The 26,864-nt window shown below is 42.0% G+C and overlaps 2 protein-coding genes across 6 annotated transcripts in view; one reads left to right on the top strand and one right to left on the bottom strand.

Annotated features, from left to right (window-relative positions):
- The window catches only part of LOC139368612 (protein kinase C and casein kinase substrate in neurons protein 1-like), a 61,544-nt gene extending 40,132 nt beyond the window's left edge, over positions 1-21,412 (top strand). For 4 of the 5 annotated variants that reach the window (XM_071107688.1, XM_071107690.1, XM_071107689.1 and 1 more), the window contains 10 exons: positions 593-722; positions 4,657-4,813; positions 5,303-5,538; positions 8,196-8,351; positions 12,320-12,495; positions 15,440-15,560; positions 15,830-15,942; positions 16,087-16,128; positions 16,423-16,655; positions 17,166-21,412. In XM_071107688.1, coding sequence (XP_070963789.1) covers positions 660-722; positions 4,657-4,813; positions 5,303-5,538; positions 8,196-8,351; positions 12,320-12,495; positions 15,440-15,560; positions 15,830-15,942; positions 16,087-16,128; positions 16,423-16,655; positions 17,166-17,275 — 1,407 coding nt within the window. In that variant the 5' untranslated portion in view covers positions 593-659 and the 3' untranslated portion in view covers positions 17,276-21,412. The remainder of the gene's footprint in view (positions 1-592; positions 723-4,656; positions 4,814-5,302; positions 5,539-8,195; positions 8,352-12,319; positions 12,496-15,439; positions 15,561-15,829; positions 15,943-16,086; positions 16,129-16,422; positions 16,656-17,165) is intronic. The other variant, XM_071107692.1, reaches the window with a different exon arrangement.
- Positions 21,413-22,310: 898 nt separating this feature from the next.
- Positions 22,311-26,649, bottom strand: LOC139368614 (SAM pointed domain-containing Ets transcription factor-like). Its single transcript, XM_071107693.1, has 4 exons — positions 26,199-26,649; positions 24,096-24,293; positions 23,121-23,303; positions 22,311-22,568 (listed from the first exon to the last, which is right to left on the bottom strand). Exons 1-4 carry the CDS (start codon positions 26,647-26,649, stop codon positions 22,390-22,392), a joined length of 1,011 nt encoding a protein of 336 aa, XP_070963794.1. The 3' UTR covers positions 22,311-22,389.
- Positions 26,650-26,864: the final 215 nt, after the last annotated feature.

Below are 26,864 nucleotides of genomic sequence, written 5' to 3' on the forward strand. Positions count from 1 at the left end.
ATTACAGTGATCCTGTGGTGTGCTGTGGTTTCTGGGACATGCGTGTGGAAGATGGCCTTGCTGTTCCTTGGGGCCACAGAGCAGTGTGCATGGGGATAGAAGACCTATTTTAACTTCATTATTAGAACGGTCTCAGAGCCTCCAAAGGAAGCCTTTCATCAGTGCTGCTCACTGATTGGCTATGGAAAACATATGGTTTCTGAATACCATAGAGAGCCCAAGTATCGTATTTCATAGCATATAATAAATAATGAATGTTGCAGGATGTTCTACTGTATTGTATTTTCTACATGTATATGTATTGCAATCTCTCTCTCCTCTCTCTCTCTCTCTCTCTCTCTCTCTGTGTCTCTCTCCCTCTCTCTCTCTCTCTCTCTCTCTCTCTCTCTCTCTCTCTCTCTCTCTCTCTCTCTCTCTCTCTCTCTCTCTCTCTCTCTCTCTCTCTCTCTTTCTTTCTTTCTTTCTTTCTTTCTTTCTTTCTTTCTTTCTTTCTTTCTTTCTTTCTTTCTTTCTTTCTTTCTTTCTTTCTTTCTTTCTTTCTTTCTTTCTTTCTTTCTTTCTTTCTTTCTTTCTTTCTTTCTTTCTCTTCCAGTGTGTGAGGGACCCAGCTCTGCTGCTGACACATTTAGAGTTTAGCCTGCTTTACCACAACCAGGAAAATGTCGGGGTCCTACGATGAATCTGCTGCTACTGCTGACGACGCTATGGACAGCTTTTGGGAGGTACTTCAGAAACACCATCCATACAGGTCATCTGGGCTATGAAGGGAAACCTATAGACCTTTATCAGCCAAGTCACACACAACGATCCCTCTTTAGGAGACATGAGTCATAGGATCACTGGCCACCATCATCCTCTCTGGTGAAAAAGTTATTGACAACATGATACTATAGGTCATGTAATTTCAGTTCCATGAGGATCAATAGGAATATGGTTGGTTAATCCAATACGTTGATGTTGTTGCACAGAAAATATCCAATTAGTGCTATGGAATTCACTATAGAGCACTATAGAGTCCCTTTTGTGTCATCGTAGGAGGAGGGTCACAGAGACCGACTGACAGAGCCTCTTTAGTTAGAAGCAGCACTGAGGCAGCCATTCAGCCCACATCCACCTGCCCTAAAATCTATATACGGCCAAGAAAGCTCTGGCCACAGCATACTGAATAGCATAAGGACTCTTGTAGGGCTAGATGTTTGGTTTAAAATGAAAAACACGTCTGACAGAAAACACAGCAAAAGTACAAAACTGTATATTATCTATATACTGTAAACTCTTCTTCAAGGGACTTTGTTTTTGACACAGACACTGTACCCCACACCAGTCCTACCCAGCCTAGGACCCATCCTCGCTGAGTGGACTGAGTGGTCTTTGTCTGTGGGCTGCATTCCTGTCTCTGCCTCGTCCTGTTAGTGTCCTATCCCTGATAATCTGTCTGCCTGCATTAGAGCACAGTAAAGGATTATAGCAGTCAGTACACAAGCACACACACGCAGACGTGTGTGCGCACACAGAGGGGCACATACACATACAGTGCCTTCGGGAAAGACTTGACTTTTTCCACATTTTGTTAGGTTCCAGCCTTATTCTAAAATTTATTAAATTGTTTTTTATAAACTGTATTAATAGCTACAATAATGACAAAGCAAAAACTGTTTTTATACATTTTTGCAAAAAAAATAAATGAAATATCACATTTATATAAGTAGTCAGACCGTTTACTCAGTACTTTGTTGAAGCATCTTTGGCAGCAATTACAGCCGCAAGTCTTCTTGGGTATGATGGTACAAGCTTAGGACACCTGTATTCGGGGAGTTTCTTCCATTCTTATCTGCAGATCACACAAGGACATTCAGAGTCTTATCCCGAAGCCACTCCTGCATGGTCTTGGCTGTGTGCTTAGGGTCGTTGTCCTGTTGAAAAGTGAACCTTTGCCCCAGTCTGAGATCCTGAGTGCTCTGTAGCAGGTTTTCAAGGATCTCTCTGTACTTTGCTCCGTTCATCTTTGCCTCGATCCTGACTAGTCTCCCAGTCCCTGCCGCTGAGTAACATCCCCACAGCATGATGCTGCCACCACCATGCTTCAATGTAGGGATGGTGCCAGGTTTCCTCCAGATGTGACACTTGGCATTCAGGCACAAAGAGTTCATTCTTGGTTTCATCAGACCAGAGAATCTTGTTTCTCATGGTTTGAGAGTCTTTAGGTGACTTTTGGCAAACTCCAAGTGGGCTGTCATGTGCATTTTACTGAGGAGTGTCTTCCGTCTGGCCATTCTACCATAAAGGCCTGATTGGTGGAGTGCTGCAGAGATGGTTGTCCTTCTGGAAGGTTCTCCCATCTCCACAGAGGAACTCTAGAGCTATGTCAAAGTGACCATTGGGTTCTTGGTCATCTCCCTGACCAAGGCCCTTCTCCCCTGATTGCTCAGTTTGGCCAGGCAGCCAGCTCTAGGAAGATTCTTGGTGGTTCCAAACTTCTTCCATTTAAGAAGGATGGAGGCCACTGTGTTCTTGGGGACCTTCAATCCTGCAGAAATGTTTTGGTACACTTCCCCAGATCTGTGCCTCGACACAATCCTGTCTCGGAGCACTACGGACAATTCCTTCGACATAATGGCTTGGATTTTGCTCTGACATGCACTGTCAACTGTAGGACCTTTATAAAGACAGGTGTGTGCTTTTCCTTAATCACGTCCAATCAATTGAATTTACCATAGGTGGACTCCAATCAATTTGTAGAAACATCTCAAGGATGATCAATGGAAACAGGATGCACCTGAGCTAAATATTGAGTCTCATAGCAAAGGGTCTGAATACTTATGTAAATAAGGTACTTCTGTTTTTTATTTTTAATCAATTTGCAAACATTTCTAAAAACCTGTTTTTGCTTTGTCATTATGGGGTATTGTGTGTATTGAGGACATTTACAGTGGCTTGCGAAAGTATTCACCCCCTTGGCATTTTTCCTATTTTGTTGACTTACAACCTGGAATTAAAATAGATTTTTAGGGGGGTTTGTATCATTTGATTTACACAACATGCCTACCACTTTGTAGATGCAAAGTCAAAGTCAATACTTTGTAGAGACACCTTTTTGCAGCAATTACAGCTGCAATTCTCTTGGGCATGTCTCTATATGCTTGGCACATCTAGCCACTGGGATTTTTGCCCATTCTTCAAGGCAAAACTGCTCCAGCTCCTTCAAGTTGGATGGGTTCCACTGGTGTACAGCAATCTTTACATCATACCACAGATTCTCAATTGGATTGAGGTCTGGGCTTTGACCTGGCCATTCCAAGACATTTAAATGTTTCCCCATCGAGTGTTGCTTTAGCAGTATGCTTAGGGTCATTGTCTTGCTGGAAGGTGAACCTCCGTCCCAGTCTCAAATCTCTGGAAATCTGAAACGGGTTTTCCTCAAGAATTTCCCTGTATTTAGTGCCATCCATCATTCCTTCAATTCTGACCCGTTTCTCTGTCCCTGCCGATGGAAAAACATCCCCACCGCATGATGCTGCCACCACCATGCTTCACTGTGGGGATGGTGTTCTCGGGGTGATGGGAGGTGTTGGGTTTGCGCCAGAAACAGTGTTTTCCTTGATGGCCAAAAAGCTAAATTTTAGTCTCATCTGACCAGAGTACCTTCTTCTATATGTTTGGGGAGTCTCCCACATGCCTTTTGGCGAACACCAAACCTGTTTGCTTATTTTTTTCTTTAAGCAATGGCTTTTTTTCTGGCCACTCTTCTGTAAAGCCCAGCTCTGTGGAGTGTACGGCTTAGTGTTCCAATGGACAGGTACTCCAATCTCACAGGTGGACTTTATTTAACTAATTATGTGACTTCTGAAGGTAATTGGTTGCACCAGATCTTGTTTAGGGGTTTCATAGCAAAGGGGGTGAATACATATGCATGCACCACTTTTCCATTTTTACTTAAAAAAATTAAACAAGTTATTTTTTTCATTTCACTTCACCGATTTGGACTATTTTGTGTATGTCCATTACTTGAAATCCAAATAAAAATCAATTTAAATTACAGGTTGTAATGCAACAAAATAGGAAAAACGAAGGGGGCTGAATACTTTTGCAAGGTACTGTATTATATTTTATTCATTTTAGAGTAACTTAACAAAATGTGGAAAAGTCACAGCGATGGCCACACACACAAAGCCGCTGCCATTGCATAACTACACATGCACAGGCATGAGACGCCCCCCCACCTCCCTATGTCATGCACCAGGAGCTTATGCTCCCTGCAGGCACTGCAATGCCTGTGTTAAGGTGGCATCTCTTAAGGTGGTATGAGAATGATGAAAGTGAGTACAGGTGATTCTTTATTGTTACTCCAGGGTATTAGTAGATAATTTATCATTTCCGTCACTACACCACAGTTAAACAATTTATTTGATCTATTTTATCTCCATTTCTTATTTGACTCTCTCTCTCTCTCTCCCTCTCTCTCTCTCTCTTATTTTACAGTTTATGTTGGCCCGTCAGATTAGTTATTTCCACCTAAAGATATTTTAGTGCTCTTAGAGATTTGGCATATTGAGTATTGCACTTGACTGCATCCTCATATTCAATCATTGATATGTAGGGAAGCCTTGTGTTTTGCTCTTGTACCTCATATGTCTACCCTCCTCTGACCATTCTCAGGTGGGAAACTACAAGCGTGCCGTTAAGCGGATTGACGACGGCCACCGGCTCTGCAATGACCTCATGGGCTGCCTTCAGGAACGTGCCAAGATTGAGAAGGCCTATGGTGACCAGCTGACCGCCTGGTCCAAGAGATGGAGACAGCTGATCGAGAAAGGCCAGTATTGGGATTGTCTGTTTGGCGTCTGTTTTGAGGTCTTCATCCCATGTTAAATTCCTTTGATTTAACTCACTGCTCAGCTCCACCTGTCCCGATTGTATTGTGAGTGTTTTCTGTAAGATGAGGAGGCTTAACTTGTGCAAACTGGAATGGCTCATAAGAGCAGGAGCGTGAGACAGCTTGATGTACAAGTAGCGTGAGACGGCTTGATGTACAAGTACACCCCCTGGAAAGCACGCTAGTCTATCGCAGGGCCTTACCCCCAATTATCTCCTTAATACTAAAGGCCAAACAGAGATGCATTGGATCCCATTTCTTCAGTCTTTGGTATGACTCGGTTGGGGATCAAACTTCCAACCTTTCAACCTCAGGGCGGACACTCTGACCACAAGGCCACTGAGTTGGTCACGTTCACATTTTCAAAAAAAATTTCTGCCACCTATATGTTTTGATTGAATGTCCCCCTGTGATATTCTCTAACCCCAGGACCCCAGTATGGCACCGTGGAGAGGGCGTGGCTGGGTGTGATGACCGAGGCTGAGAAGGTGAGTGAGCTGCACCAGGAGGTGAAGAACGGCCTGCTCAACGAAGACCTGGAGAAGGTCAAGAACTGGCAGAAGGAGGCCTACCACAAGCAGATGATCGGAGGCTTCAAGGAGGCCAAAGAGGCCGACGAGGGCTTCAAGAAGGCCCAGAAACCATGGGCCAAGAAGCTCAAAGAGGTAAGTGGACAGGAAGTTTTAGGGAAGGGGATCTGTTGTATCCTCCTTATTGCAACATCATGTGTACTTACATGGCTAACATGAATATCAGTTACTTTTAGAGTGATTGGGAAAACCACTTTATTATTAAATACAAAGTGTACAATACAGTGAATGTATGAATGTGGGTAGCTATTTGACGCGCTTGGCTGTCTTCATGACTGACCTCTGTGACTACAACTGGTTGATTAGTCTATTTGGTTGTGCATCAGTCTGTCTGGCTGCAAAGGTACTGCATGGTAGTAGGATGGGTGACGCACACATTACACAGCTGCCATTGGACTGGGACTCGCTGGAGTCAAATCAAATCAAAGCAAATTTTATTTGTCACATGCGTCGAATACAACAGGTAGACCTTACAGTGAAATGCATACTTACAAGCCCTTAACCAACAATGCAGTTTTCAGAAAATACCAAAAAAATAAGTAAGAGATAAGAATAACATATAATTAAAGAGCAGCAGTAAATAACAATAGCGGGGCTATATACAAGGGGTACCGGTCCAGAGTCAATGTGCAGGGCCACCTGTGTCGAGGTAATTGAGGTAATATGTACATTTAGGTAGAGTTATTAAAGTGACTATGCATAGCTAATAACAGAGAGTACCAGCAGCGTAAAATGGGTATGGGGGGGTAATGCAAATAGTCTGGATAGCCATTTGTTTAGCTGTTCAGGAGTCTTATGGTTTGGGGGTAGAAGCTGTTTAGAAGCCTCTTCGACCTAGACTTGGCGCTCTGGTACCGCTTACCGTGCGGTAGCAGAGAGAACAATCTATGACTAGGGTGGCTAGAGTCTTTGACAATTTGTAGGGCCTTCCTCTGACACCGCCTGGTATAGAGGTCCTGGATGGCTGGAAGCTTGGCCCCGGTGATGTACTGGGCCGTACGCACTACCCTCTGTAGTGCCTTGCGGTCGGAGGCCGAGCAGTTGCCTGGTATTGATGGTGCAGCTGTAAAACCTTTTGAGGATCTGAGGACCCATGCCAAATTTTTTCAGTCTCCTGAATAGGTTTTGTCGTGCCCTCTTCACGACTGTCTTGGTGTGCTTGGACCATGTTAGTTTGTTGGTGATGTGGACGCCAAGGAACTTGAAGCTTTCAACCTGCTCCACTACAGCCCCGTCGATGAGAATGGGTGCGTGCTCGGTCCTCCTTTTCCTATAGTCCACAATCATCTCCTGTGACTTGATCACGTTGAGGGAGTGGTTGTTGTCCTTGCACCACATGGCCAGGTCTCTGACCTCCTCCCTATAGGCTGTCTCATCGTTGTCAGTGATCAGGCCTGCCACTGTTGCGGCAGGGTAGCCTAGTGGTTAGAGCGTTAGACTAGTAACCGGAAGGTTGCAAGTTCAAACCCCCGAGCTGACAAGGTACAAATCTGTCGTTCTGCCCCTGAACAGGCAGTTAACTGCCTGTTAACTGCCGGGGCCACTGACAACGATGAGACAGCCGTCATTGAAAATAAGAATTTGTTCTTAACTGACTTGCCTAGTTAAATAAAGGTTAAATAAATAAAAATCATCAAACTTAATGATGGTGTTGGAGTCATGCCTGGCCGTGCAGTCATGAGTGAACAGGGAGTACAGCTCGCACCCCTGTGTTGAGGATCAGCGTGGCGGATGTGTTGTTACCTACCCTTACCACCTGGGGGCGGCCAGTCAGGAAGTCCAGGATCCAGTTTGAGAGGGTGTTTGAGAGGGAGGTGTTTAGTGATGAGCTTTGAGGGCACTATGGTGTTGAACGCTGAACTGTAGTCAATGAATAGCATTAGGTACACGTCCTGGTAATCCGTCTGGCCCTGCGGCCTTTTGAATGTTGACCTGTTTAAAGCTCTTACTCACATCGGCTACGGAGAGCGTGATCACACAGTCGTCCGGAACAGCTGATGCTCTCATGCATGTTTCAGTGTTACTTGCCTTGAAGTGAACATAGAAGTTATTTAGCTCGTCTGGTAAGCTCATGTCACTGGGCAGCTCTCGGCTGTGCTTCCCTTTGGGGTCTGTTATAGTTTGCAAGCCCTGCCACATCCGACGAGTGTCGGAGCCGGTGTAGTATGATTCGATTTTAGTCCTGTATTGATGCTTTGCCTGTTTGATGGTTCGTTGGAGGGCAAAGTGGGATTTCTTATAAGCTTCCGGGTTAGCCTCCTGCTCCTTTACCCTTTAGCTCAGTGTGAATGTTGCCTGTAATCCATGGCTTCTGTTTGGGGTATGTACGTACAGTCACTGTGGGAACGACATCCTCGACGCACTTATTGATAAAGCCAGTGACTGATGTGGTGTACTCCTCAATGTCATCGGAAGAATCCCGGAACATATTCAAGTCTGTGCTAGCCTGTAGTGTTTAGACCATCTTTAAAACATTTGTCATTTGAGCTACATCTGAGTCAGCACACAAGCTGCTCTGCCAAATAGCTAGGTACTATAGCTACAGGTGTTTAGGTGTTAGTTCTGTTTTGTGTAGTATAATGAGTCTTGCTGAGTCACTCATCCAAGCTGACCACCAGAGAAGAACATTGCCCTTTCAACAATAACTAAATTAAGTCACCTGCATGCTTAAATTTATTAGTATTTAACAATGTATCTATTGAGATACTAAGATTGTAAACGTGCTTCCACAGATGGAGACTGCTAAGAAAACGTACCACATGGCATGTAAGGAGGAGAAACTGGCCGCCACCCGAGAGGCAGACGGGAAGACACAGGCCTCCGTCACAACTGATCAGCAGAAGAAACTCCACGAGAAAACAGACAAGTGCAAACATGACATGCAGAAGGTGAGACAGAGGCCCGACAAATGGAAAAAAGGACATGACTACCTTTTTTGTACAAATGTATGAAAATGTAAGACTTCGAGCAAAATTTACGCCATAGAATTTGACGTTATGCATATCAAACATGTCGTGACTTGACTTTAACATTAATCTGAAGACTGTTATTTATCTAATTAATTAACTATGTTTAATTGTTAACCAGTTAAATGAATAATGTAACAATTAACTCATTAGGATCTGGGACACCAAGAGAGCGGTTCTTTAAAGATTTACCATATTCCGAATTAAACCCTAAAAGGTTTTTACCTATCACATCTATAAACAGTCAACTTATTAATCATAAACTCGTATCATATCATCATTCTGAACAGTCGTAACCTCCTGGCATCTGCAAAAACATGAGCCTTACTTATGATTCAGTACTACACAAATTGGTTTGATTATTTATTTACTAGCTAATTAAATGGGAACATAGGATAAACACTGGTTATTGACTGGGGACTTAATACGTTGAAAACAGGTCCCTAGCGGAATGATAACAACATGGCTGCTTGTTAAAGAAGAGATGGAGAGGGTGAGAGAGAGGCACAGAGACACTTAACATTGGTACGTTCAGAAACAACTTTCACCTACAGTAACCATATACTTTGCACACGAACTGCCGCCCGCTTTGAGTGAGAAATCATGAATGTATTTACGTGAAATGCCTGGGTCCGCCGGGGTTCTCTCTGTGAACAGGACAGCCTTGGAAAGGGGGGTTGGCCCTTTCGCAGCACTCTTGTAAGGCTCCGATTGTCTGAAATGGTTTGAACAAGTCTTCTACTGTTGTCCTTCTTTGTAGTTTTTCGTATCCGGTGACTTGTCATGTAGTGCTGAACAGAACTACAGAGTTGATTTTCCTTCCATTCCCTCTTGAAGATGCTTCTTTGAAGATAGGCTAGCCAACCGTATCGATGGTTCCCCAGTAGGGTGATGAGAGTAGAGTAATGTGATAGCTTGAGCAGAGTAACAGGATGGTCCTACTTAAATTCGCTTTCGAAGATGCTTTACTTAGGTCAGCTAATCAGCCGTACCAGTGATTGTCAGGGAGGGGAGTTTATCTTCTCCACCTCATGTTGAGATTCAAAGTTCAAACCATTTTAAATGTGCAGCTGCGCGCTTCACACTTTTTCTGGTCTAATGTGTTCTTAACCCATAATTTATACCTTTTGCTCGAAAGGGGTAGTTCGGGTAGGCTGACACACTCTCTGGCCTCACTTCGGGGCGGTGACTACTCACAGTGCAAAGTTATGGAAAACAATTATCTCTTATAGCTCTTCACATCACTTCCCTCTCTTAACAAACACTTTCATAATTTTTCCTATTACATGCACAAAGCATAGTATGGGAACTTGGGTGGTTATACTTTCCAAGTTAAAGTATTTCCTTTATAATATTTTTAATGACATCACAAAATAACAAACAAAATGACATTAGTGTTCTATAGATCGCCTCTGATCATTCCCCACATTCTACATTAGAAATATTTTTCCAGTATTCGCTTTTCAACGTATTCGAGTTTCAGCTGGAAAAAGGTCTGTTGAGACAAAGCACATTCCTTTAGTGAATTTGGAGAGCGCAAGCCTGGATCTTCTCCTTTGATTTACAACAAGACATGAGTTGTTCATCCCCACTAGTTCTTTCCTTCCCCCTCTACAGGTGAAAGGGGATCTGATTGAAGTTATTCATTGCAAACCTGATATGACCTATTTGGATTCTCGTGGACAGTCAGGACAAACATTTACATGAACATTTTAGTCATTTAGCAAACGGTCTTATTGAGAGCGACTTACAGTTGGTGCATTCACCTTAAGATAGCTAGGTGAGACAACCACAACCAAAAAGGTGACAATTCCATTTTGACTAGTGTCATTACAACTGTTTTAAAATACAGTTGAAGTCGGAAGTTTACATACACTTAGGTTGGAGTCATTAAAACTCGTTTTTCAACCACTCCACAAATTTCTTGTAAATAACAAACTATTTTTGGCAAGTCGGTTAGGACATCTACTTTGTGCATGACACAAGTAATTTTTCCAACAATTGTTTACAGACAGATTATTTCACTTATAATTAATTCACTGTATCACAAATCCAGTGGGTCAGAAGTTTACATACACTAAGTTGACAGTGCCTTTAAACAGCTTGGAAAATTCCAGAAATGATGTCATGGCTTTAGAAGCTTCTGATAGGCTAATTGGAGGTGTACCTGTGGAGGTTTACCTGTGGATGTATTTCAAGGCCTACCTTCAAACCCAGTGCCTCTTTGCTTGACATCATGGGAAAATCAAAATAAATCAGCCCTCAGAAAGAAAAATGTAGACCTCCACAAGTCTTGTTCATCCTTGGAAGCAATTTCCAAACGCCTGAAGGTACCACGTTCATCTGTACAAACAATAGTACACAAGTATAAACACCATGAGACCACCCATTAGCGATATCGCTCAGGAAGGAGACGCGTTCTGTCTCCTAGAGATGAACGTACTTTGGTGCGAAAAGTGCAAATCAATCCCAGAACAACAGCAAAAGGACCTTGTGAAGATGCTGGAGGAAACATGTACAAAAGTATCTATTTCCACAGTAACGAGTCTTATATCGACATAACCTGAAAGGCCGCTCAGCAAGGAAGAAGCCACTGCTCTAAAACCGCCATAAAAAATGCCAGACCATGGTTTGCAACTGCATATGGGGACAAAGATTGTACTTTTTGGAGAAATGTCCTTTGGTCTGATTAAACAAAAATAGAACTGTTTGGCCATAATGACCATTGTTATGTTTGGAGGAAAAAGGGGGAGGCTTGCAAGCCAAAGAACACCATCCCAACCGTGAAGCACGGGGGTGGCAGCATCATATTGTGGGCATGCTTTGCTGCAGGAGGGACTGGTGCACTTCACAAAATAGATGGCATCATGAGGGAGGACAATTATGTGGATATATTGAAGCAACATCTCAAGACATCAGGTTAAAGCTTGGTCGCAAATGGATCTTCCAAATGGACAATGACCCCAAACATACTTCCAAAGTTGTGGCAAAATGGTTTAAAGACAACAAGGTCAAGGTATTGGAGTGGCCATCACAAAGCCCTGACCTCAATCCTATAGAAAATTTGCGGGCAGAACTGAAAAAGCGTGTGCGAGCAAGGAGGCCTACAAACCTGACTTAGTTACACCAGCTCTGTCAGAAGGCATGGGCCAAAATTCACCCAATGTATTGTGGGAAGCTTGTGGAAGGCGACCCGAAATGTTTGACCCAAGTGAAACAATTTAAAGGCAATGCTACCAAATACTAACTGAGTGTATGTAAACTTCTGACCCACTGGGAATGTGATGAAAGAAATAAAAGCTGAAATAAATCATACTCTCTACTATTATTCTGACATTTCACATTCTTAAAATAAAGTGGTGATCCTAACTGACCTAAAATTTTTACTTTTTAAATGTCAGGTATTGTGAAAAACTGAGTTGAAATGTATTTGGCTAAGGTGTATGTAAACTTCCGACTTCGACTGTATATGTAGTGGTATTAACACTGTGGTGAGTGCGTGTGCTATTGCAGTATACTACGTACATCGTATCTCAAACAGACTGATCATTATTATTAGTTTCTGTTTCTGTTAGTGGCTCAAGTGAAATAAAGCTGTGAAAAACAGAATCAATGCAGGACTATTTAAGACGACTCGGTGAGATTACAGTGGTGAACACACAGGACGTAATCCAGCAGAGTGGATCTCCGACTCTATTCACGGAGCCCTGGTGATGACAAGAGCAGATTACTCTGGGCCAGGGAGAGTGAGATGCTTACAGTATACACACCCACGGTGTACGGATGCAGGTTGCTTGGTATTCAACCCAGAGTGCAAAACGTCTAGTTGTAATGACGTCAAAATGACATCATTATCTGTCAGAGCTGATGCTGTCCTTATCATCCCCTAGGCTAAGGAGAAGTATGAGAAGTCTCTGTCGGAGTTGAGTGCGGTCACTCCCCCATACCAGGAGAGCATGGAGCAAGTGTTTGACCAGTGCCAGCAGCATGAGGTCAAGAGACTCACCTTCCTTAAAGAGATCCTGCTGGACATTAAACGCCACCTCAATCTCACTGAGAACCAAAGGTCAGTGACTGGTGTTATCCTCTATCGTCCCATACATACTACAGCCCATCCTCTATTACATAACCTACATCAACCTATCCTCCCACATGGCCTTTGAATGAAAGGGTTATTGAGGAAAACTTTTCAGTTGGTACAGGATCAGACCTGTGTTTAAATACTATTTAGGGTATTTCAATACTTTTAAAGACATTTTGATGTAAATTTTTTTAGATTTTTTATTGGAAAATTAACATTGTTGTATTTGGAAATACACTTGGAAAAGTATTGGCGCGTATTTGGAAATACTCAGACACAGGAAAGTGTATTTTCAAATGCAGATATTTAATTACTCAATGCATTCAAAACCCTTTAGTCGTAGGGGTATTTGAAATAATGTATTTGGAAATACAAGAAGTACATCTTCTTGGCTATTTATAGAAAGTTATTTGAAATTACTTTAAAATACTTCAAATAGAAGTAGCTGATTTGGCCACATGATTTGAAAATACTCAAATACAAAGAAAATAAGTATTTAAATGACAAATACTTAAATACTCATGTGTTTTAACCCAGGCTTGTACATATGTTGTACATACAGTGCATTCGGAAAGTATTCAGACCCCTTGCCTTTTTCCACATTTTGTTACGTTACAGCCTTATTCTAAAATTGATTAAATTAATGTTTTACTCATCAATCTACGCACAATTCCCCATAATGACGAAACGAAAACAGGTTTTTGAACATTTTTGCAAAAATACCTTATTTACGTAAGTATTCTGACCCTTTTCTATGAGACCCGAAATTGAGCTCAGGTGCATCCTGTTTGCATTGATCATCCTTGATATATTTCTACAACTTGATTGGAGTCCACCTGTGGTAAATTCTACAGCATTGAAGGATCCTAAGAACACAGTGGCCTCCATCATTCTTAAATGGAAGGAGTTTGGAACCACCAAGACTCTTACTAGCGCTGGCCGCGCGGCCAAACTGAGCAATCTGAGGAGAAGGGCCTTGGTCAGGGCGGTGACCAAGAACCTAATGGTCACTCTGACAGAGCTCCAGAAGGATAAACATCTCTGCAGCACTCCACCAATCAGGCCTTAATGGTAGACTGGCCAGACGGAAGCCACCCCTCAGTAGAAGGCACATGACAGCCTGCTTGGAGTTTGCCAAAAGTCACCTAAAGACTCTCAGACCATGAGAAACAAGATTCTCTGGTCTGATGAAACCAAGATTGAACTCTTTGGCCTGGAGGAAACCTAGGACCATCCCTACAATGAGGCATGGTGGTGGCAGCATCATGCTGTGGGGATGTTTTTCAGTGGAAGGGACTAGGAGACTAGTCAGGATCAAGGGAAAGATGAATGGAGCAGAGTACAGAGAGGTTATTGATGAAAACCTGCTCCAGAGCGCTCAGGACTTCAGACTGGAGCAAGGTTCACCTTCCAATAGGACAACGACCCTAAGCACACAGCCATGGCAACGCAGGAGTGGCTTCGGGAGAAGTTTCTGAATGTCCAGAGCCCGGACATGAACCCGATCGAACATCTCTGGAGAGACCCCATCCAACCTGACAGAGCTTGAGAGGATCTGCAGAAAAGAATGGGAGAAACTCCCCAAATACAGGTGTGCCAGGTTTGTACTGTCATACCCAAGAAGACTTGGGTAATGGCTGTAATCGCTGCCAAAGGTGCTTCAACAAAGTACTGAGTAAAGGGTCTGAATACTTATGTAAATTTAATATGTCATTATGGGGTATTGTCTATAGATGGATGAGGGAAAAAAACAATTTCATCCATTTTAGAATAAGGCTGTAACGTAACAAAATGTGGAAAAAGTCAAGGGTGTCTGAATACTTTCCAAATGCATTGTATAATGCAATTGGTATCAACTACACAACAGCAAATCTGCCTTGAAAAACAATTCAACATTCGTGTTGATAATACAGTCAAAATACCTTAATTACAGCATTAATCTCTTTAAGTGCTTATCTGTATTATTTTTAGTTATTAGTTGAGTCTATGGATTATTTTAAACATCACATTCAGAGGAAATCTACTCCCAATGTGCTTGATTTATGTTGTCGCTTTCATTACAGTTAGTTTCAAATAAATAAATCTCAATGATGCAGTTAATTACATTTCAGACAAATTGCATCATGTCAGAGTGAATGCTTGTCATATTCTTGGCTGTGAATCAAATTGCATGTGATACAAAGCCAGGTTCCATGGTGATTGGAATAAGGAGTTCATTCAAGCTGTTTCCTGGGTGTTTGGTCTTGGTTTATGATTAGTATGGAGGATGAGTGTAGGCTTTTATAGTGTGGTATGGAGTACTAAGTACACTGGCCTTTTGGACGACAGTATTGGTGATAACCCATAAATCAACCATAGACAGGGTTATGGTATGCTAATAACTACAAACCCAGGCCTCAGCTTCCACCAACACACTCATGCAAATACAGACAGCTTGTCTCAGTGACAGCAGTAAAAGCAGAAACATCACTTGTAACTTGTATGTGTTTGGAAGAATTCAAATCGTCCATTTGATTGTCCATTATAGCATCTTACGCCTACATTTTTTGCAATATCACCCAGGAAATGTCATCATCTGTAGGGCTTGACTGTCAGTTATTCTGTGTTTTTGTCTCCACCTTTTGGTGGAAAAATGCCATCTGTCGGGACTCCACCTCATATCTCACTACTCCAATTTGAATGCAAATGTGTTGTCTGTATTCTGTGTAGCCTCACCTCATGCTATGAATGGGCCTGAATGACCTTGTCTTTGAACCATTCCACTCTGTTGTTCTGAGTGCTGGCCCTTCATAAACAACTAGAAACCCTCCAGGAAAACAGTACCATCAGCGCTGGACAGTTTGCACTGGCAGCCCTACTGTATTATTGTCCCTTAAACAGGCCCCCTCTCTCTCTGCGTGTTACAATGTGCTCTCTGTCTTCTCCCCAGCTATGGCACGGTATACAGAGAACTGGAGCGCACCATCCTGGCTGCCAACACACAGGAGGACCTGCAGTGGTTCAGCAACCACCATGGCCCTGGCATGCATATGAACTGGCCCATGTTTGAGGTACTGTGCGGTACTCTGCATTACTTCAACATAGTTGTCTGTTCAGGAATATTTACAACAACATGTAGGCTAACAAAGGTTCAGCTATTCATAGACATTTCTCCCCAGATACAAGTATGCATTTTTAATAACCCCGTTCAGTAAATTGGCTTTCAGTTGGAAGATTGTTGATTTACTGACTGATTTAAAAAGGAAAAGTGAAATGCCATTGGCCAGATCTGAGTCTCTGCTTCAGTGTAGACGTATTTATCATCTGCTCTGCCTTCCAGGACTATAACCCAGATGCCGCTGCTGTTGTTAAGAGGGAGAAGGTGCAGAAGCCGGCTGGGGCCCCACCGACCCCCAGCACTGACCATGTTGCACCGCCTGGAGACCGCGGCAGGTGAGAGGATCACTCCACTGGTGAAACTGCTACTGACAAAAAACACATATACACACACACACACACAAAATGACATGCCAGGGTTAATCAATATCTCCCATGATGCCATACCATTTGTTTTTCTGTCTTCCTTCAATTGATCAGCATCAGCGCTGATCATGTGGCACTGCCTGGTGACCGTGGCAGGTGAGAGGACCACAACACTGATCAAACACTACACACACCATCTACTGCCACATACCATCTACTGCCACACCGGGACCTACCCTAGTCAAACCATTTAAATGTCATCAAACACGCGGGATCTAACATGCCTTTTTTTACAGTCTCCATTTAATTAACTGGATATATATTGATTATATAGATGTCTTTCATTTACTCTGTTAATTACTGTTGCTCTAGTCTACAGTAGTCATGTTTGTATTATCTATGAAATTCTCCCGATCAAACCCATGTATCTTCCTAACCCTTCTGTTGCAGTGTGAGCAGCTATGAAAAGAACCAGGCCTACTCCACTGATTGGTCCGATGATGAGGCGCCAGCAGCTCATTCAGGCGGTGAGACCAATGGGGGTGGCAATGAAAACTCCTTTGAGGAAGACTCTAGCAGCGCCGGAAAAGGGGGTGCTGGGACCGGGACCGCGTCTGGGGTCCGGGTGCGTGCTCTGTATGATTATGACGGACAGGAACAAGATGAGCTCACCTTCAAAGCTGGTAAGCAACGACAACACTTCACCATCTTTGATGTCTCTTGATTTGGCTACGATGTATTTCCAGTTTAACCCTATTCTTGGCCCTATGATTTGAGTCCAACAGTGCAGTTTACCTCAACTATCAGTGCCAGATGGCTTATTATGGCCAAGCTGACTTGATAGGGGGGTGGAGATGAGGTCATGGGAAATGACCTGCCTTATCTGTGCATTCCATTCCAAAGTCACTTTATTCCCAGAGGAAGATTGTAGTGGTTAGTCAATAATGGCCACATTCTACTTCCTCCAATTACAGGCACCTGCTAGTCATTGGCAATCGTCTTCTGACTGTCCCTATATTAGAGGGTGTTAGTAGGGCCTTCCTAACAACATGATGCACATCCTGCCTGATCTTTGCTAATAGGGATGTGATAAAGGAAACAACAAAGATGTCCAAATGTACTATTGACCATAATATTGTTCAGTCATGGAAAGAGCATGGAATGCAAGTTGATTAAGGAGATGTTCTTCACAGGTGATGAACTGACCAAGACTGAGGATGAAGATGACCAAGGCTGGTGTCGAGGTCGCCTGGATACAGGCCGAGAGGGACTGTACCCGGCCAATTACGTCGAGGAAATTTAATGACCCTAGAGGAGGAGGGTATGCCATTGGAGGCAGCTCGGACTGTCCCATCCAATGGCACTGCACAGAGCCAGAGACTTATGAACAACACATCCCTTGCCCAACAGATGCGCCAAGCAGTCTTGACTAAATATAATCTTAGTAACGTAAGAAAAGACAATATATCAATATTATATTCATCCAGTATTTGAGGTGGGGAGGACTTAAACACTAAAACAGGAGCAGCATTTATTCCAGTCTACACAAACTCAAACATAACATTGAGCCAATGCAGGGACACATTTTGCATATCTGCGCTGTGTTTGATATAAAGATCATGCAGCTGATGTAAAATACATTTGCACTACATTCTCCTATAACAGTGTGACAATAATGTAACCAATTATACCTACCTACCCGTTTAACCAGAACAAGCTACTCAGCCTGCATTGTGTGTATATGGCGCCATTTTGTGTAGCATTTTCAATGCTATGTGTTCAGTCCTCATGTTTACATTGGGAATGCTGTGTATTGTTAAAAGTACCACAAAATGTATCATAGATTTTATTTTTTGTGATTTGGTCTAATCCCTTTTACCAGTGTGTGCATTGCTACACTAAGTGTTTATCTCAGAATGTGCTATGCAACAGGCTTTCCTTAAACCTCCAAGCCATATTAAGGCTACAAGATGCAACAAATCCGCTGATATGAAAACCAATGCAGAGGATCAGAGTTCACCATTAGACACAGAAACAGCATTGGAATAGCACCACAAACTTGTGTCTGACTTCATAACCGGAAGTGGAGTTGGTGTATATACCTTTTTTCTCTCTTTCCATCACCACCCTTAAATCATAACATCTCATTTCAATTCAATGCAGGGTATATCTACAATACCTGTTAACTGCAGGGTATATCTACAATACCTGTTAATTGCAGGGTATATCTACAATACCTGTTCATTTCAATTCATTGGGGGTATTATCTAGAATACCTGTATTTTTGGGGTCAGTGGGCACCAGTTTGCTTTTATTTTATCTGTCAGTGGTAACTAGAAAGGTTTGATTGTTCAGGTGACGTAATCAGGCATATTAACTTTAAATGTAGTTGTTTTAAGGATATAAAATGAAAATGTGGACATGAATGTAGTTGTAGGGGCCTGGATGGAGACATGCTGTTTTTAACTAGACATGTTGTATTCCACTGTCATGGAGAACCCTACAAGGCAAAAAGCCCTTAGAACCCATTCTCCTAGGGGGCCAAATCTGACTTAGGAGTGTACGCCCTTTCCTACACATGCCTTTCCTACGCACTTCTCAGTAGTTGGTATTCAGACTTACCTTATGAAGGAGCGTAACATTCTTTGCAGGCGTGGTTCCCTTGTGCGTGCTGAATGCATTTAATTAAACAGCTAATAAACCCTCCCACTTGCTGGCCAACAGATTTTCTCTGGGATTTTTCATTCAATAGGGTTTTCAGTACATTTATCTTAAGCCATCCCTTTAATTACGGTGAACCTTTAATTAGAACTTTGACGACAGACTAGAATACATCTAGAGAACGGGTTCCAAATATAGGGATCAATGAAAGAAAGCCATCTCAATATAAGCATATTCATCTCCGTTTCAGCACCAGCTGGTAGATTTAAAAATGATCTGATCTTGTAGATTATGTAGGCAAATTTTAAGGGTTAGGAAAGTATGTATAAATCATTAAAAAAAACAGGTTTGGAAAGCCTTTATGCATGAAATATATTGATGAATAAAAAATACAGTGGTTTGAATTATCCTGAAAGTTATCATATTCAAATTCAATCCATGAATTAGTCGAAGGTGTATGAGGGTTGAGCAATAATCTAGTCCTAATCATGGAACTGTTGGACAACGATGGTCCAGTCGTTGTGAACCGTGTGGTCTGAGTTCCAGAATGATTCAAATATGCTACATGTCCCAAATTATTGCACAACGTTAGCCTAATATGATCCACTAATGCTAGCAACCCTCAGCAACAACTACACAGAGGTGATAGAGGAAAGAAAGGTAAACAGAATAGAATAGAAGGATGAAAAATGTAAGCTACAAAAAAAAATTTTACCGACACTAAAGTGACTGTTTTATAAATGTATGTGGGTTTTACTGACGGTGGCTCCCAATATTGCCTAATATTTAACATGATTCAAATGGTAAAATAAAAAGGAGAAAAACCTGGGTATATAATTAAAACATTCAAACGCACAAACATCAACTAGCCAGGTTCAGCTCTACAGAAGCCTATATCTTGGGTCTCCAAATGTCATCCGAATAAATCATGGCAAAGTTATTTATGGCCTATTTCACTGCGGAAAAGAGGCCGCAATACATGTCATGTTGATATGATTTTCAGTTTGCTTCCATATGACTGGTCTCACATTCGTCTCCTGGGATCATAAGGACAAATCATCTAAAACAATTGCTATGTGTATTTATAATCCCCTTCTCCAAACAGATTACTCATTTACCTAGCTCTTATCAATAGCTCTTATCGATTGAAACATTGCAGTGCATGGATAATGCTGTTATTTCTATATAAGAAAAAAAAAGGATGCTTTTTCCAATTGGAACCGGCAGATTCGCTACAGTGTCAAGGTAGTGGAATTATTAGGGAATTAGGTCACGGTCAGAATATCTGTAGACAAACCTCCGTCACGCCTTCGTTTCTTAGATCTCTACCCCGAACGAATAGCAGGTGAATAGCATGCTATTCGCATGCTTAAATTCAAGGTCAGTACAAGCATAGAGATAAAAGTTCATTAAAAGGGACTATGTTCCATTTACGCCACTTAACTCGGGTCGGAATCGGCCCCCTACTGAGCCAAAGAATGACCGAAATCTGAAATACATAAAACTCTTTCCTCATGCAATAACTCAACTATCACATAACCCTGTCATGCAACTAACTGCTACCTGTTGTCTCAGTATTTATTTGATCATTCAATAGTTGATCCACAGGGGGGAAGACAAGAGCATACCACAGTGACTACAGTATATCAGAAATCATTTATTTGACAGAAGTAATTAACTCTACGTTAGATTGCTCCTGGTAGTATACTTCACATGCTCACACCTAACTCAGCCCCTGTTTAAATGCACATACTGTATATACAGAAAATATTACAGTACTTGCTGACAAATCTAGTTTATCAGATGTTTATCCGATTAAAATATTTTTGCCAATGGTGGGCTATCTAAATCAGGCATGCAATAATGTTGTGAGAGCAGAAAGCTTTGCACAGAACAGGGGTCATGAACATGAGGTTAAACCGCCTCAAGTTTGATGTCATAGAACATTATTATATTGGCAAGATGTGTTTTGGTTATGGCTTCAGAGGAGATTTCACCAGGTCTTGGTATCACTGTTGAGAGAACACATCACCAGCTCACAAGTTATGTATCTTAGTGTAAACTGCCCAGCAAAAATAACTAATATCATCAAATGATCTTATAGCCTTTACACACACACACCTCGGGTAGATATTTTTTGGGAAACAAAAATCTTTATCATTCAGCGTGTATGAGTTGTGTAATTGTAAATAAAATAATAATACAAAAATGCAAGTGATCAAATACTAAGACAAAATGTAGTATCATACATGCAAATGTGTTACAACAAAATAACAGCAATGGAAAGCATATTAAGTAATAGGTACCATATCGTATGAATTGCACCGCAATGGAATTGTCAATGTACCCCACGCTGTCAGATTTGTATATGATGATGTAATTTAAGGATTTTATTCTATTGTAACTGTACAACTGTGTTGAGTTGGAAATGAAACCTAACTACATTGAGGCAGTAAAAACAGTGTATATGTAAATGCTTTTTTAATGTTGATTTTTCTCTTCCTTATGCACACAAGGGGGACACGGCTCATGTTGTGAAACCCCTGTATTAGCAGACGTGTGTATGTTTATAGTTAGTGATGTAATTTGATCTCCTAACTGGTGTAGTGCCTGTTCATCTTAATGTAACACAAGGTTAATTTAAATATGCATAAAGATCATTATGATTATGATAATAAGGATGATATTCTGAATCAAAGTTGTTGTGATGGTGTCAATATTACAATATTGGTTTGAAAGGGGAAAACAAGTTTGTTGAGAATACAAACAAAATGTTTTGTGTCCTGTGTGTGTTTTTTGGATGGATTTTGACTGTGCATTATGGGTTATGATATGATTGTAGTCTTAGGGTGCTTGATGAAAAAAGGCTGCTTTGTTTTAAACACATTCAATATTTAAACACATTCTTACACATTGTCATTATAAATATTCAATATTATATTCCAACATTTGTATGTATCCAATCACTAAATCTCTGACACAGGTGTTCAACTCTATATACAGTTCCTAGCACTTGAAATGTGGCAGTGGTATTGAAATGCTTATATTACAGTAGTTCACTGTATTCACTAATTCCTATTAGACTGTATTCTTCCGCCAGGGAATGGGCAACGGAGTCAAATCATTTCAATTCAATGAGATCTGTGATATTACAAATGTACATCAGGATCATAATTGGCCCTACTGTATGGGGTAAACAGCTGTGACTGTGACCTATGAAGTGGCCTTAACATCGGACTGCTACTAGAGATCAGCAGCGAACGTATTCAATCCATTCTATAGTACATTATATACTCACCATAGCTTAGTCCACTGTAGTTTCCAAAGCAAGCTTCAGATAACTAATTATGTAAAATGTAACATTAGTAAGTGCTATGGGTTGTCAGGAGGGACATGTTGAAATGTAAATGGCACTAAAAAGAGCAACCATTACAAATGAAGAAATAAATAGTAGCTGATGTATACAAACATGGAATTGACATTTGTGAAAATGAAATATTGGACAATTAATATTAAAATTATTTTAACAATATTTGAAATGTAAAACATTACTAATCTAATGCAATGTGACAATAAATTCCCATATGCAATCAGGTTACACATTGAAATTAGGCAGGAGTGCACAATGCAGGAGGCAGTCTATGCAGTGCATTGTTAATGCTGGAGCTAAAACAGCAGTTAGAGGCTTCTTTTCAGTTAGTTGTCACCAGTCATCACCACTCGTGTTCTCCTCTTCTGGCTGGCTGCTCAAAAGCTTCATACAGGGTGGACAAACTGATAGACCAGTCTCTGGGACACATCAGGCTTGCGGATGATGCCCTTCTTGTAGTACTGCCGGATAGAGCGACTCAGCTTGTCGTAGTTCATAGCTGGACGGTTCTTTCTGAGGCCCCATAACCTGGCTACATAAGCCGAGTTTTCGATTTTGAAGATACCTGATGATTAAAGGAAAAATAAAATGCAAGAGATGGAACGTTTAACTTTTTTCAGCAACCAATGGACAATAAGCCCCAAATGTTGAATAACCCAAGTCAGTTCACATGGCCAAATGTTCTCACCCTTACAGTGTACATTTTAGGACACACTCAGCTTTAAAGCCCTCATCCAGTCTTTTTATTTTAGCTTTTAAATCATCACTATATTTCTAATAAATTACTGTGTGTGTCTATTTCATAAAAATAAGCTTTTGCCATTGAAATGCTCAGTCTGATCCTGTGGGCGTGTTTATAGGAATTTAAATATATTTACATACACTGCCCTGATTGGCGCATCGGACCGTCTTGAATCTAGAGCCTAGTACCCTTTCAAAGTAGGAGGAATCATATGCAAAATAAAAGATGACTGGTCATTGGTCAGAATAATCCGATCAGATTGTGATGTCATGATCTGGGCCAAAAACTCTATCCCACCTGAACAGGCTGAAATTCCAGGCTAAAATGTACACCATACACCTGTCTGCACTCCCCCTCTTTCCCCTGCCCACTAACCTTTCTCCTTGTTGAGCCAGCGGATGCAGCGTCCATAGTTGTGTGGCTTGAGGAGCAGCTGTCTAAGGAACTGCCACAGGTGGATGGGCTGGCTTGAGCAGGATGAGTCAGCCTCTGGACACGTCTCCTCAGCACTATGTAACTTGGTATCTCCTGGTGTGCAACACTCCTTCATGCACGCAGCTGTGACAAAAACAACATTGAACAGGATTACGCATTTGTTACCTCAACATAAGACTAAGAAAATATCTGAAAACTACAGTACAATCTATATAGTGAATGAGCCAAGTACTCATTTGGCTTGTGGCTATTAAACATTCAATAGTTTTCTATGGAATTACGCACACCATAAATGAAATATATGCCATATTATAATATAAGTGTGCAAAACATTAAGAACACCTGCTCTTTCCATGCCATAGACTGACCAGGTGAATCCAGGTGAAAGCTATGATCCCTTATTGATGTCACTTGTTAAGTTCACTTCAATCAGTGTAGATGAAGGGGAGGAGACAGGTTAAATAAGTATTTTTAAGCCTTGATACAATTGAAACATGGATTGTGGATGTGTGCCACTCAGAGGGTGAATGGGCAAGACAAAATATTTAAGTGTCTTTGAACAGGGTATGGTAGTAGGTGCCAGATGCACCAGTTTCAGTGTGTCAAGAACTACAATGCTGCTGGGTTTTTCACACTCAACAGTTTCCCATGTGTATCAGGAATGGCCCACCACCCAAAGGACATCCAGCCAACTTGACACAAGTGTGGGAAGCATTGGAGTCAACATGGGCCAGCATCCCTGTGGAACGTTTTCGACACCTTGTAGAGTCAATGCCCCCAACGAATTGAGGCTGTTCTGACGGCAAAAGAGGGTGCAACTCAATATTAGGAAGGTGTTCCTACTGTTGTGTACACTCAGTGTATATATACCACAGTCTGATTAACAGATCCGTTCAAGGTTGTCAGTTGCCCTACCTGATCTCCAGATGTCCAGGTGAGCAAACAGCAGGTCTCCACATTGCATTGAGCGCTGCCTGAAGTCCTCCTCTGTCATGGAGCACAGGTCCTTCCCACTGAGCTCCTGGAACACCTTTCCCACCTGGGGTAGTCTGTACAGGTGCTCTGTCCACAGCAGCCACTTCTGGACGTTCCCACAGTTCCACTCCATGGGTTCTGCAGAGGCGATGAGGTACATTGTACTGTATGCAATTTCTGAACTGATATGTCTTCCCTATGACAAGGAGTGAGTGAGTGAGCATGTGAAATGAGGCGTGTGAAATTATGAATTGTCAACAGAGGCATTTGCACAGGGCGGAGAGGCCCCAGACACTTCTGTCATTGGGCTTAGCCCAGCGTCAGTGGTATTAAAGTTTCAAGTTTCAGAGATTATTCAAGTTTTGAAGTTTATTCGCCACGTGCACAGCATACAACAGGTGTAAAACAGTACAGTAAAATCCTTACCTTGAGAGCTCTTTCCCATCAATGCAGTGATAATAATAATAATAATATATTATTAGCATAGAAGTCGCAATGTCGCATAAAAAAAGGGCACCCTACAGTGAATGGTGACCTTTACTGTTTTGTTTGCTTTCCTATAAGTAAGATCTGACAGTGGATAACGGGGTGTTTCAACTGTGAGACTTTTCTCAGTGCTCTTTTATCCTTATTCTAGTCATTCTACAGACAGTGACAGATCACATGTTTAACTGTGGTGAACATGATAGACCCTGAGACTGATAGAGACATGAGGTCTATCCCTTTTGGAGACTATTCAGACCCCTTGACTTTTTTCACATTTTGGTAGGTTACAGCCTTATTCTAAAATTGATTCAATCGTTTTTAAAATCTGTATTAATCTACCCACAATGCTCAATAATGGCAAAGCAAAAACAGTAAAAAAAAAAAAAACACGTAAATATCACATTTACATAAGTATTCAGACCCTTTACTCAATACTTTGTTGAAGCACCTTTGGCAGCGATTACAGCCTCAAGTCTTCTTGGGTATGACGCTACAAGCTTGGCACACCTGTATGTTGGGAGTTTCTCCCATTCTTCTCTGCAGATCCTCTCAATCTCTGTCAGGTTGGATGGGGAGCATTGCTGCACAGTTATTTTCAGGTCTCTCCAGAGATGTTCGATCAGGTTCAAGGGCTCTGGCTGGGCCACTCGAGGACATTCAGAGACTTGTCACAAAGCCACTACTGCGTTGTCTTGGCTGTGTGCTTGACCTGTCTGGGTTGTTGTCCTGTTGGAAGGTGAACCTTCACAACAGTCTGAGGTCCTGAGTGCTCTGGAGCAGGTTTTCATCAAGGATCTCTCTCCGTTCATCTTTGCCTCGATCCTGACTACTCTCCCAGTCCCTGCAACTGAAAAGCATCCCCACAGCATGATGCTGCCACCACCATGCTTCACTGAACCAATCGGGTTCTTGGTCACTTTCCTGACCAAGGCCCATCTCCCCCGATTGCTCAGTTTGGCTGGGCGGCCAGCTCTGGGAAGAGTCTTGGTGGTTCCAAACTTCTTCCATTTTAGAATGATGGAGGCCACTGTGTTCTTGGGGACCTTCAATGCTGCATAGTTTATTTGGTACCCTTCCCCAGATATGTGCCTCGACACAATCCTGTCTCAGAGCTCTACAGACAATTCCTTTGACATCATGGTTTTTGCTCTGACATGCACTGTCAACTGTGGGACCTTATATAGACAGGTGTGTGCCTTTCCAAATCATGTCCAGTCAATTGATCTCATAGCGAAGGGTCGGAATACTCATGTAAAGAAGGTATTTCTGTTTTTTTTTAATACATTTGCAAAAACCTGTTTTCACTTTGTCATTATGGTGGTATTGTGTGTAGATTTCTGAGGATTTACATTTTTTAAATCCATTTTAGAATAAGGCTGTAACGTAACAAAACATGTAAAAAGTCAAGGGGTCTGAATACTTTCCGAAGGCACTGTATGAAACAGTAGCATAGTTTACAGCACAGTAATAACAGTAATAATAACCGTAATACCATGGTAACAATATGGTAACAAATTACAGGCACACAATATCTTGGTAGTTAAACAGTTTTCCTACCTGGGGTAATGTTGAGCAGCTTGCAGGCGGTCTCTATGTCCTTCATTACTTCTCCCAACACAATGCTCTGAACCTGCTCCAGACAGCGTTCCTCCACCTGTCCCTCTAGCCCAGAGGGGACCTCCAATCCCAGGCCCATCCCCAGGCCCTGGCTGTCGATGACAGGGCACTGCTCCAAGGGCTTACAGGGGGGCTCAGGGGGTGCTGCCTCTTTCTTCTTCAACAGCCACAAGCTGTCTTCAGTGAGGAGCATGTCAGAGCAGGGCAGGAACACCCCTTGCAGGCTGCGTTCAGGAGCGGTGTGTTTAGGCACACTTATCAGTCCACGGGGCGGCTTGGTGTCCTCCTCCTCCCAGGCCCTCAGAGCAGACACATTGTAGGGGTAGTCATTGAAACTCATCAGGGGAAGGGGCACTGTGCTCCCCACGCGGTCACAGCCTGGACTCCCCATAGCTTCAACAGTACTGGAGATCAGAAAGGAAGACTTTCATCAGGCATGTTATATAAAGGGATTTATACTGGATACACAAAAAGACCCTTTCCGAAAGGTCTCAAAACAATAGCGAACTTGATGGCAAACTGTTCACATATCGACATAGCAAATGTCAGGTGTAAGAAAAGTTTTTTTTATTTTTTATCATGTCTGGTGAAAAAAATAATCTGTCA

Source organism: Oncorhynchus clarkii, chromosome 16 (genome assembly GCF_045791955.1).
Source record: "Oncorhynchus clarkii lewisi isolate Uvic-CL-2024 chromosome 16, UVic_Ocla_1.0, whole genome shotgun sequence".
Taxonomy (NCBI): Eukaryota; Metazoa; Chordata; class Actinopteri; order Salmoniformes; family Salmonidae; genus Oncorhynchus; species Oncorhynchus clarkii.